General features: G+C 42.0%; 1 protein-coding gene across 4 annotated transcripts in view; it reads right to left on the bottom strand.

The window, feature by feature from the left end:
- Focad (focadhesin) overlaps positions 1–12,226 on the bottom strand; it is a 301,255-nt gene that overhangs the window by 259,793 nt on the left and 29,236 nt on the right. For 2 of the 4 annotated variants that reach the window (XM_028859771.2, XM_037202700.1), the window contains exons 2-4: positions 8,650–8,738; positions 5,754–5,828; positions 1,428–1,582 (exon numbers count right to left, since the gene is read on the bottom strand). In XM_028859771.2, coding sequence (XP_028715604.1) covers positions 1,428–1,582; positions 5,754–5,828; positions 8,650–8,706 — 287 coding nt within the window. In that variant the 5' untranslated portion in view covers positions 8,707–8,738. Of the gene's footprint in view, positions 1–1,427; positions 1,583–4,798; positions 5,376–5,753; positions 5,829–8,649; positions 8,739–9,231; positions 10,444–12,226 lie in introns of those variants that run through there. The other 2 variants (XM_028859770.2, XM_037202699.1) reach the window with 2 other exon arrangements.

Below are 12,226 nucleotides of genomic sequence, written 5' to 3'. Positions count from 1 at the left end.
GTGTGTGTGTGTGTGTTATAAAGAAATGTTAAAAGAATAGAGGCAATAAAGACTGACAGACTGCAACCCAGAGAGGTTTCTACACTGATAGTCACAGCTACTCTACAGACATAAAAGAAATTAAGCATTCCACATTATGGCATGGCAATAAAAATGAGGGAAAAAAAAAACAAACAAACAAACATGAGAATAAGCAAGGGAGACTGGGAAACACCAGGGCCACATGAGCCACAGCCACGGCTGCACCATCATCCAGGTTACTTTGGGAAAGTTGGTTTGAGAAACTACCACTTAAAAATGAACCAGAACTTCTGCCCACTGTCAACCTGGACAACTTGTGGACACTGATCAGTGAGCAGAATGCTCCCCAAAAAAGACTGGAGCTGCCCTTCATCAATGTGGTGAAACTGAACTACTACAAAGTTCTGGAGAAGGGAAGACTCTCTTGTCATGACGAAGGTCAAATTCTTCAGCAGAAGAGCAAAGGAGAAGACTAAGTGTGTTGGGTTCCTGTGTCCTGATGACTTGACGCCACACAAAGAGATTCATGAAGTATTAACATTCTTTCCCAGAAAACCATTTCCCCAAGCAAAGAATGGCAGTTCCTTCCCAGGGAGTTGGTGTTTGGTACTTTTGTTTTGAATTGTTTTGTTTTCCTTCGCTGATAGAGCTGGAGATAGAACCCAGAGCCTCAACCATCCTAGACATGCACTGCCTCACACTGCCACTCCCCAGCTCCTGCTCCCAGCGGGGAACTCCTGCTTCAAACACCATCCTGTCTGACCATCTTGGAAAGGAGCAGGCCTCTGCTGCCTTCTGCCATTTTATTCCCTTCTGTCTATGAATGGGCCAAATATGGCTATACAGCTGGGCGGTGGTGGCGCACACCTTTAATCCCAGCACTCGGGAGGCAGAGCCAGGCGGATCTCTGTGAGTTCAAGGCCAGCCTGGTCTACAGAGCGAGATCCAGGACAGGCACCAAAACTACACAGAGAAACTCTGTCTTGAAAAACAAACAAACAAACAAACAAACAAATAAATAAATAAATAAATAAGTAAGTAAGTAAGTAAGTAAATGAATAATATATATATGTATGTATGTATGTATATATGGCTGTACAAAACAAGTTGAGGACTTGCTCCCCAGGAATATCCAGAAGACACATTCCTATGTCACCAAATATTTAAGAGAAACTTATGTTATAATTTTCTAGTACACATCACTGGTGCCAAGAGCTGACTACAGATAGCTAATACAATGTAAAAACTGTGTCACTGTATAAGTAGAAATAAATGCTTATGGCAACTTTTCTTCTTAAAGTGAGTCAATTCATTATTGCAATACAAATTCTTGATCCTCAGCAGGGAATCAGTGAATTGTGTCTCTAAAGGCTGAAACCTTTCATCAAACATGGCAGCAAGCATACCTGGTGGAAGGCATCAGGTTGAGTATCCCATTGAGAACATAGCTGAACTCCGCATGACCCTGAGCAACAAGTGCCACCAGGCCCTCGCAGCAGGCTGTTCGAACCACCACATTGTCACTGCAGCACTTCTCCCACAGCAAGTTCAAGGCGGCCGACTGAAAGCAAACCAGTGATTAAAGGACACTTAGGACGAGGAGAAGCTCGCACAGAAGCACAACTGTTCATCAACATGTAATTCATTCACAGTGGGCTACCTCCTGTACCAAGGATGCTGCTATTGTCACTTTGCTCCTAAAGAAACTAAAATCTGTTTTCCTGAAAGGGGATAGATTTGTTTTTAGTACAGTGCCTCTCCTCACCACCACCACCACCACCACCACCACCACCACCACCTCCTCCCCCCCCCCCCCCAGTGTCTGGCTACACAATAATGCTGGCTGCAGACAGAAACACAGGCCAAGTTCAAGCATCAGGACTTAGTGAAGACTGGACTCTATTACCTGCTGAGCTACAAAATTTGACTAGACCCCCAACAGTATCCAAATACCATCTAAATCTGAAGCTTCTATGGCAATGACGTTTGCAAAGGGTTCCTGCTCTTCTACTATCAACCTCTATTACCTACATCTATTACCTACATGCACCTCAGCGCCACCCACACTGGTGCTGAAACCTCTCAACTCTATGCGGGCCACAACAGAGGGAGAGATGCAGGACAGGGGGCCCGAATCGGCCCATTGCAATGGCTAGCAACAAATCCTAAGAGAATTATTTTGCCCAAGAAAATACCATGACTTTTCCCCTCACACTGAGAATCAACATTTGTTAACACAAACATACCATATGGGAGCGGAAGACAACAGAAATTCAGATTTTTGTTAGTTTGTTTGTTTTGTTTTGTTTTTAGAGACAGGGGTTTCTCTGTGTAGCGTTGGAGCCTGTCCTGGAACTCGCTCTGTAGACCAAGCTGGTCTCAAACTCACAGAGATCCACCTGCCTCTGCCTCCCAAGTGCTGAGATTAAAGGCCCAGCACAAATTCAGATTTTGAAAATAGAACTTTGAGCTTTTTTACTTTCTCAGAAATCATGCCCCCCTCAAAAGAATCATTAATATATAATAAATTCATATTTAAATGTATTTTGGGTTAAGTCTGTTAAGGTCTGCATCCTCTTTTTTTAATTAAAAGAAATAGTCACGGTAACACAAGCGTGTAATCTCATTGCTTAGAAGGTAGAGGTAAGAATTCAAGGACATCCTTAGCTACATAGCAAATTCAAGGTCAGCCGAGACAACAAGTGACTTTGTCACTTAAAAAAACAATAAGGGGCTGTGAGACGGCTCAGTGGGCAAGAGACCTGTAACACAAGCCTGACAACTGTAGGTGGGAGACAGGGCACAGTGGGCGCGCTGGCCTCCAGGCAGACTGAAACCAAGCCCCAGGCTTACTAAGGGATCCTGCCTCAGGGAGCAAGGCTGAGAGTGAGGGACAGGACACCTAATTCCTCCTACGGTCTCCACACTCACATGTAAGATGGGCACACCAGCACACACGTGTGCATACAACACACACCAGCCCCCCACACACACACACATATACCACACCACCCATACACCACACCACACACATACACCATGCCACACACACACACACACACACACACACACACACACACACACGCAACGCACGCACGCACGCACGCAACGCACACCACATGCACACCACACCATACCACAAACACACACACCATACCACACCACACCACACACACATACCACAAATATACTACACCATGTTGTGGAATATTATTTTAAGGTGTGTTACTTTTGTTTTTGTTGCATTTGTTTAACTCTGTGAAGCTGTGTTACTGTGCCTGTCTAAAACACCTGATGGTCTAATAAAGAGCTGGATGGCCAATAGTGAGGCAAGAGAGAGAACTAGGCGGGGCTGACAGGCAGAGAGAATAAATAGAAGGAGAAATCTGGGGGAGGAAGAAGAAAGAGTAGAAGCCAAAGAAGGAGGAGGACTCCAGGGGCCAGACACTCAAGCCTCAGAGTAAGATTTAGAGAAGTAAAAGAATGGGAAAAGCCCAGAGGCCACAGTTAGATGGGATAATATAAGTTAAGGAAAGCTGGCTAGAAACATGACAAGCTAAGGCCTGGTGTTTATAATTAAGAATAAGCCTTCATGTGTGATTTATTTGGGAGCTGAGTGGCAGGTCCCTCAAAAGAGCAAAAACAAACAACAACAACATACCTACTACACAACACACACACACACACACACACACACACACACACACACACACGCGCACACACACACACGCACACACACACACATGCACACACGCACATGCACACGCACACACCACCCCACACACCATACACCTATACACCACACCATATCACACACCAAACTACAAAGGAGAAGGAACAATTCAAGGAAAAATCAGTCTCCCACTCCCACTGAGGTGAACAGCACAGTGCTGCACTTCCTCTGTAGCTAATGAAAACCTCTGCAGTCCAAGACCCCACTATTAAAGAACAACAGAGTTAAAAGTCAGCTACTGTAGAAAGGAAATATTTATATTCTGTTTCCCCTTGTATTCAGAAGAAAATTTGTTTTCGCAATAGCCCAGGGTCCTAAATGCCATTATTCCATTATCAAGTCGGAAAAATAAGATAAATGAGTGAATAAACTCGCCTAAGATGGTACTGTGTCCTTGTGGAGGTAGGCATTCATTTATTAGTAGAAGAAGAAACATTTAGTTAAAAGGATTTAACATTCAATAAATCCTGGCAATTTAAGTAAAATCACTAGCTCTTCTCAGAGTATATAATGTGATTACAGGCAGAATTGGGATCAGGGTTCTCAGGAAACCTGATTTACATGACTATTACAAACACTATATAAATGCCAATTAATAAAACATACCACTACACTTTCTTCCAAATATCGACAGGCACTGTAAAGATAGATGATGTAGAGTAGCTAATCATAAAGATTGTGTGGTTCAGCCAACAAAAGTGCTTGCTGTCTAATCTGATGATGTGAGTTCAACCCCAAAGACTCACAAGGTGGAAGAAGAAAGTAGATTCTCACAAGCTGTCCTCCGACACACAAAGGCACGCTGAGGCACAAAGGCATGCAAAAATACACACATACACACTCACATGTAACGAAGAGAAAGTAAAGAAAGGGAAATCAATTTCTTTGTGTTGGAGGAGAGAAATTTCTTATTTCTGCACTTTATACGCAGGCACCTGTGCCTAGCAAGTTCCCATCTAGCAAGTCGAAATATACAATGGCCAGTGGCCAAAGCCCAGCTGGTTGTCTCGGCACTCGGGAACTGATTCAACTCTGGGTACTCACCTACTCTGTGTGGGGATGGGGAGCTTTCTTCCGGCTCCAACTGGCAACACGGCCACCTTTCCAACTTAGAACTCACATTCAGAGCTGAGCTGAAGCCTGAGAAATCTCCCACACCCAGAGACAGCCCCTGTGTTCCCTTCCTCTAGTGCTTAAAGAAGGGAGTAATTCTGCCGCTTCTCTGGCGTGCCCTCCCTCATCCCCAACAGTGATGGAAACTCCCTCTTCACCCTTCCCCTGTCATCCCGGAGTTAGTCACAAATGGCCAAGTTTCAAAGAGTGATACAGAATAAAAACACGACACACCAAAGAGAAAAGGGGGAAGAGAGGAAGGGGGAGGAAGTGGGGCACGGAAGATGGAGGGAGAGGGAAAGGGAATGGGCCAGAAGGGAAAGGAAAAGGAGGCAGGCAAGATCTGTCTGCAAATTCCTCTGAGTTCAAGATCATCATCTCCACAGTGAACTGAACTACAAGGGGAACAATGTATGTATGGCCAAGCAGACAGAAGTTTCTAGACAAAATGAAAGCAAGATGTCTTAGTCTGTTTCCTACTACTGTGATAAACACCCACAAAAAAAAGACCAGGTGAGGAAGGGGTTTATTTCAGCTTATGACTTGCAGTCCATCATGAAGAAAAATCAGAGTACAAACTCAGAGCAGGAACTGAAGCAGGGGCCGTGGGGAACACTGCCTACGGGTTTACTCTCCCTGGCTTGCTCAGCCTGCTTTCTTACACAACCCAGGACCACCTGCCCAGGGCTGGCACCTCCCACAGAGAGCTGAGCTCTCCCACATCCATTATTAATCAAGAAAATGCCTCACAGAGATGCCTTCAGGCGAATCTAATGGGTGCATTTTCTCAGTTGAGGTTCCCTATTCTCAGATGATTCTGGCTTGTGTCAGTTTGACAAAAAGCTAACCAGCGGGACACACACATAAAACAAAGTTAAACACAGACCTGGTTTGTGGTTTGGTCTATCTTTTCTGAACCGCCATGTTCTTTTAGGACAGCAGCAATAAGATGACCTACAGCCTAAAAGAACAAACAAGTTAATGAACATATTCACTCAGAAGTTCTTTTCCAAAGAGTACATTTAAAAGCAATCAACACCATACTCATTTGCATGTATGAGCAAGCCAAGCCATCAACTGGTAAGAAACAAAAGTCCCTTTTGTTGTGTGCCCTGTAGAAAGCACTGGATGAGGCAATCCACATGTGTAACCCAAATCTTCAGAACAACCTTCAAAGTAGGCAATTTATCCTGTATCAGCAATAAACTAACCATATTTCACATGTCAAATTGTCAACTCTTAGCTCAAATTCCTGTCAACTAATATTAAAGATAATTTGAAATTACATAATCCATTAAACCATGAACAAAAACCCCTAGTCTTTACAATCTTCTTTTTATCTAAATGCAATCTGTCATGTTTCATGATGTACTCAGTGAAAATGGAGAAAAAAATCAACCTTATTTTTATGGATACAGCCCATACAGACCTCAAAGTACCGCTTCCCTCCTCCTCTGCCTGTTCTTCCTCCTCTAGACTGTCTGATTTTCATTTCTTCTAGTGTTTTTGCATTCATTTACATGTGCATGCTACAGCCCACATGTGGAGGGCAGAAGACAACTTGCAGAAGTCAGTTCTCTCCTTCTACCACGTGGGCTAACAGAATCGAATTCAGGTCACCCTCAGGCTTAGTGAAGTGTCTTTACCCACTGAGCCATCTCATGGCCCTACTTTATTTACCCCTTCTCTCTTAGGCTTTAGGTCCTGATTAGGTTTTCAGTCTCACAAATCTCCAAAAATTTCCCACATCCTGCTTCAATCAAAGAGCCCAAAATGAGTCTAGAAGAGTTGATGGCATAAATGAATAAATGTTACCTCCCACTGCCTCAGCGTCAGGTCCCTAGTTCTTCAGGACTATCCAGCAATCACTGCTGACTGACAGAAAATTGGCCGGCAAAAATCACAACCATTTGTGCACAGCTAGGGAAAGTTTCACTACTACAACTGTACATCCTGCACTTGGGACCACTTACAATAGTGCTGAAAACGGCTGTCAATTATACAAAATCTCTAGAAAAGCTCCCTTCATGCACATGTGCACATATGCTTCAGACATTCAGATGTTCAAATGATTTAAGACCTCAACACTTGAGTTTTGTGAAAGAAATCACTCACATAACGACAAACTGTAGTTCAATCTGCTGTCTAGTACCTCCTAGCCAAAGGTAAGAAAACTGAAGACCAATCAGAAGCCTGAGTTCCTATTCCACAAACCATACCACATATGCCATTGAATATCTGTCCATCAGCTGAAAAGATGCAAAATTATTTTACCCATCACTAAGAAATAAAAATGGGTACCAATTAATCTATGGTATCCAGTGCTACTTATAATTTGAAATTTTGATTTTAGATTAATCAGAGAACTCTTCTGGACTCGTTTAGAAAATAATGGACAAGTTCACAAATGTGCACGCAGTACCCACTGTAGTTCAGCTGCTCTCAGCAGCTGCTACATGCCATGTAATTTCCAACATGTGAAAACGCTGTGTGGCAATCAACGGAATGTGGTTCTATCTCAAAGCAGTGGTTAAAGAAGAACAGTTGGTATGCCACTCATAAGGACAAGGCACAATCGTAGGAACCTAAGACCCACCAGGAAATGCAACAGACACACAAAAAAAGCTATTTTCCACACTTAGAAAAAGGACTAAAAGAATATAAACTGAATGTTACACATCTTCTCACTCCCAAGGAGATTGTATTTCTCTAATCTGCTTTCCTATTCATCTTTTAAAACATCAGAGATACTAGCCTCACTAGGCTACATGGCTCTGAAACGCCTACACATGGGATGCATTATGCTACCCTGCTACTTCATATCCATAACAGGATTGAAATAGACAATCTACAGTAAATAAAACAGACACACTTTTTGCCTCATTTCACAGTAATACATGTTAGCATTTCCTTTTTATTTATGCTAATGAAGGTTATCCAGGTACAGAAAAGTGGAAATTGTGGATAGTATCTTCCTCGTCTTCTTCAGGGGAAGGGCCTGTGCTGCACAGAGCAGGATATGACTCCAACCCAGCCAGGTAGAAGGGAATCTTGCATAAGGAGTGTTCTACTCCTCATGGAAGGGTTCCCCACTTCCCAGCTAAGTCAATTCCCACGGCAGGCATCTCCAAAGGTAACCGGTGAAAGCATCCACACGCTGTCCAGGTTACACTGGCTGTTTAGCTTTACACATAAGAGGAGACAGTAAGCTTTTATGGTACCTAGATGTAGCAGAATGTTTCTACTTAGCCAGCAGCTAACTAAAAAAACCATCATCACTTTAACCACTTGTCTTAATTATTGAAAAGCTCTGTAAATTAAATTATCCCAATTTCCTATCTCAGCAGGTATATATTACATTAATCCAGAATGTTTTAATTATTAAATATCATTACTATGAAATCTAGTATTCTTAATAGCTGTAGAGAGGTAGAATATATCTTTTTAAATATTAATCCTTCATACTCTATGGAGATATATAAAACCATCTACCTCTGTTCCCAATTATTAAACATAGGCAAAAAAAACAACCATATTCAGGAAACTGATAATCAAGATTATATTATTTCTAGGGGAAAACATGAAATAAATAGAGGCTGAAATTGAACAATTTTAAATATTAGTTTTTCTAATTCAAATAGACTTATTAGCTCATGTAAAAGTTGCTTACTAAAATAAGTTATGAATAAAAGAAAATATTGTATGTGAAAATACAAAGTTCAATTTACAGTTCACCAGAAGGGTTCATTGATTGCCATGTAGTAAAAATAAATAAAAATTACCTGTGACTGGATAAGAGAATTTGGAAAATCAAACCTTTTCCTGATATCATCTGACATTGTTGCTTCCCCCACATGTATATAAACAGCTTCTGTAATCAAAACAAAAGATTTATTAGCCCTCTAATTGCAATATAGTTCAAACCAATTATTCCTCTAACAGTATGAAAGTAATTTTAAAAGACGACAATAGAAATGAAACATGGACCCCTGCAGGTACTTCTTAGCATAACCGTTGCTGTTGGCCACTTCAGCACTCAAAAACATCATTGATAAATAAATTAAAAGTGCCCAACAACTCTTGGTGTTTTTCTACAAGTTAATCCTGAAAAAGATGAATTCATATAAAGGAACCTTTAAAAAATTATTGTAACCCCAAATCTCAGCCACATACTTAAAAGCTAATCCTCTTATGAATCAAAACTTACAAGAGAGGGCTAAAAAGAGGGCTCAGTGCAAAGAATCAGGGTTCAACCCCCAGCACCCACATGGCAGCTCACAATTGCCTGGGCAGTAGCATGCACACGGTATACATGCAGACACTCAGGCATACATGCATACATGTAAAATAAAATACAAATAAACCTTTAAAAAAACACTTTCAAGGGAGAGTCAAACTGTCGCAGGACTGTTTAAGCTTATCCCTCCCTTTGATAGGGGCTTTCATCTCAGCAAGAAGCCAACTACAGCTAAGCTTCAGGAAGTTCAGCTATGACCTCAAACCCTGCATATGAAAACAAACCACTTGTCTGTGAAAAGAATAAGCAAGGAATCAGCACCAATATTTAATGTTTACACCAAACCTCTCAATCCTACTGCTCTCAAAAAGAGGAAGAGGACAGAGAGGAAGACACGGAAGAGGAGGATTTCATAAGGGACCCAATTTATCCAACTCCCATGCAGCGCTGATCCCACCCAATTATCCCCCTTGAAATACTGGATGCTTCAGTCTCATCACAGCACTGTGTAAAAACTGTCAATACACTAGATGTTCTGGTTTGGATATGGTTTGAATATGTGCCCCAAGGAGTCATGTTTTGAAATTTAACTGCAACTGTGGGCTCTTCAGCAGGTCAGAAATTAGCTGAAGTAAGGTGTTTGGAGGTGATGAGGGTTAGTAAAGTCAAAGGGAACAGCCTTCTTCTTTAGGAGGTGATGAGGGTTAGTAAAGTCAAAGGGAACAGCCTTCTTCTTTAGGAGGTGATGAGGGTTAGTAAAGTTAAAGGGAACAGCCTTCTTCTTTGAATTCTGTGGCTTCATAAGAAAAAAGTCAGAAGAGACTCAAGCACACTCATCTCTCGCTACCATCAGGCTCCTGAGGAGCTTCATAACTCTGCCTGCAAGAAACCCCTCAAAGACTCGCACTTGAATCTCTGTTCTAGTCCCAGATACTGTTACAGTAACACAGACTAATACTGTTACTTCATAAAAACTAAGAAACAACCAACACACACACACACACACACACACACACAAACACTGTGTTAGAGCTACACCATCTTTAACTACTTTCTTCACATCTTCCAAGGTTAAACTCCCTGAGAGTAAGCTATGGTTCTTTTATTCAACACTTGTGTCCAACTTTACTTCCTTGAATCTGACATTTCATGGCACCAACACAATTTCCTAAAAGATGGTAAACTCATCCCCTGCCCAAACCTACTCATTGCCTTAAGCAAATCACTATTTCTTCAGTTTCCCAATTGTGTCAATTACAATCTTCATGAAATTTCTTTTAATTTCACAACATATCATAACAGAATTCCTTAAGTGAATCCCTGGGAAACCCAGGAAAGGGAGATGGGGGGGGGGGAGCGGGGGACTTAGAGGGAGAGTCTATGAAGACATATTCACATCTTAAGGATTCATTCACTTGTTTACTATATATTTAAGGGCTATCATATATCTAGGTAGTACTCTAGGTGCCTAGGATACAAAGTAAATAAAACAGACAAAAGCATCTATGGTCATGGAAGCTACCAGCTAACAGGCAAAAACATTTTTCTTATAGAAAATGTTATGTTAGGCCCGGTGGTACTTGGTCATTAAGAGCATGCATCCTGCTCTTACAAAGGACCTGCGTTGAGTTACCAGTACCCACGTGGAGTGGCCCACCACTGCTTGTTGCTCCAGCTCCATGAGATCTGACACCTTCTTCTGGCCTCTGCAGTACCCACACATACCCATATTTAGATATACCCATATATAGATATACCCATATATAGATATACACACATACCCATATATAGATATACACACATACACATAATTAAAAATAAAATAAATCTTAAAAAAGAAAGAAGTGATAGTGGCTACATTGTAATAGCATCTTATTTTGAAATGCAGGTGTTAAATTGAGCCATAGTTTGCTAACTACTGATATACATGATACATTTTAATTAACTCACCAATTTTCTGGACACACTGCTAAAATTGATACTCAAATTTGGTTCTATGCCAAGTGAATTATCTACCTCTTTTTATTGTTTATAAGAAGAACAGGCATCCTTTTTTTATTTTTATAATTTAATTTAATTTTACATATCAGCCACGGATTCCCTTGTCCTCCATCCTCCCCCCCCCCCACCTTTCCGTCAGCCCACCCCCCATTCCCATCTCCTCCAGGGCAAAGAATCCCCAGGGGATTGAGTTCAACCTGGTAGATTCAGTCCAGGCAGGTCCAGTCCCCTCCTCCCAGGCTGAGCTAAGTGTCCCTGCATAAGCCCCAGGTTCCAAACAGCCAGCTCATGCACTGAGGACAGGTCCTGGACCCACTGCCTGGATGCCTCCCAAACAGTTCAAGCTAATCAACTTTCTCATTTATCCAGAGGGGCCTGATCCAGTTGGGGGCTCCTCAGCTATTGGTTCATAGTTCATGTGTTTCCATTCGTTTGGCTATCTGTCCCTGTGCTTTATCCAACCTTGGTCTCAACAATTCTCGCTCATACAAATCCTCCTCTTTCGCCAATTGGACTCCTAGAGCTCCACCTGGGGCCTAGCCGTGGATCTCTGCATCCGGTTCCCTCCGTCATTGGATGGGGTTTCTAGCATGACAATTAGGGTGTTTGGCCATCCTATCACCAGAGTAGGTCAGTTTGGGCACTCTCTCACCCATTGCCAGTAGTCTATTATGGAGGTAGATTTGTGGATTTCTGTGGGCCTCTCTAGTACTTTGCTTCTTCCTATTCTCATGTGGTCTTCATTTATCATGGTCTCTTATTTCTTATTCTCCTTCTCTGTTCTTGATCCAGCTGAGATCTCCCGCTCCCCTAAGATCTCTTTCCCTCAAACCTTGAGCTTCATTACCTCCACTCACATCCAGGTTGTTCATGTAGATCTCATCCATTTCTGTCATTGGGCGATCCCTGTGTCTTTCTTAGGGTCCTGTTTTCTAAGAAATGGGCTATAGAACTAAACAGAGACTTCTCAACAGAGGAAGCTCAAATGGCTGAAAGATATTTAAGGAATTGCTCAACATTACTAATCATCAGGGAAATGCAAATCAAAATGACTCTGAGATACCACTTTACACCTGTCAGAATGGCTAAGATCAAAAACACTGAAGACAGCTTATGCTGGA

Source organism: Peromyscus leucopus, chromosome 2 (genome assembly GCF_004664715.2).
Source record: "Peromyscus leucopus breed LL Stock chromosome 2, UCI_PerLeu_2.1, whole genome shotgun sequence".
Taxonomy (NCBI): Eukaryota; Metazoa; Chordata; class Mammalia; order Rodentia; family Cricetidae; genus Peromyscus; species Peromyscus leucopus.
This window is presented reverse-complemented; position numbering and strand designations above follow the sequence as displayed.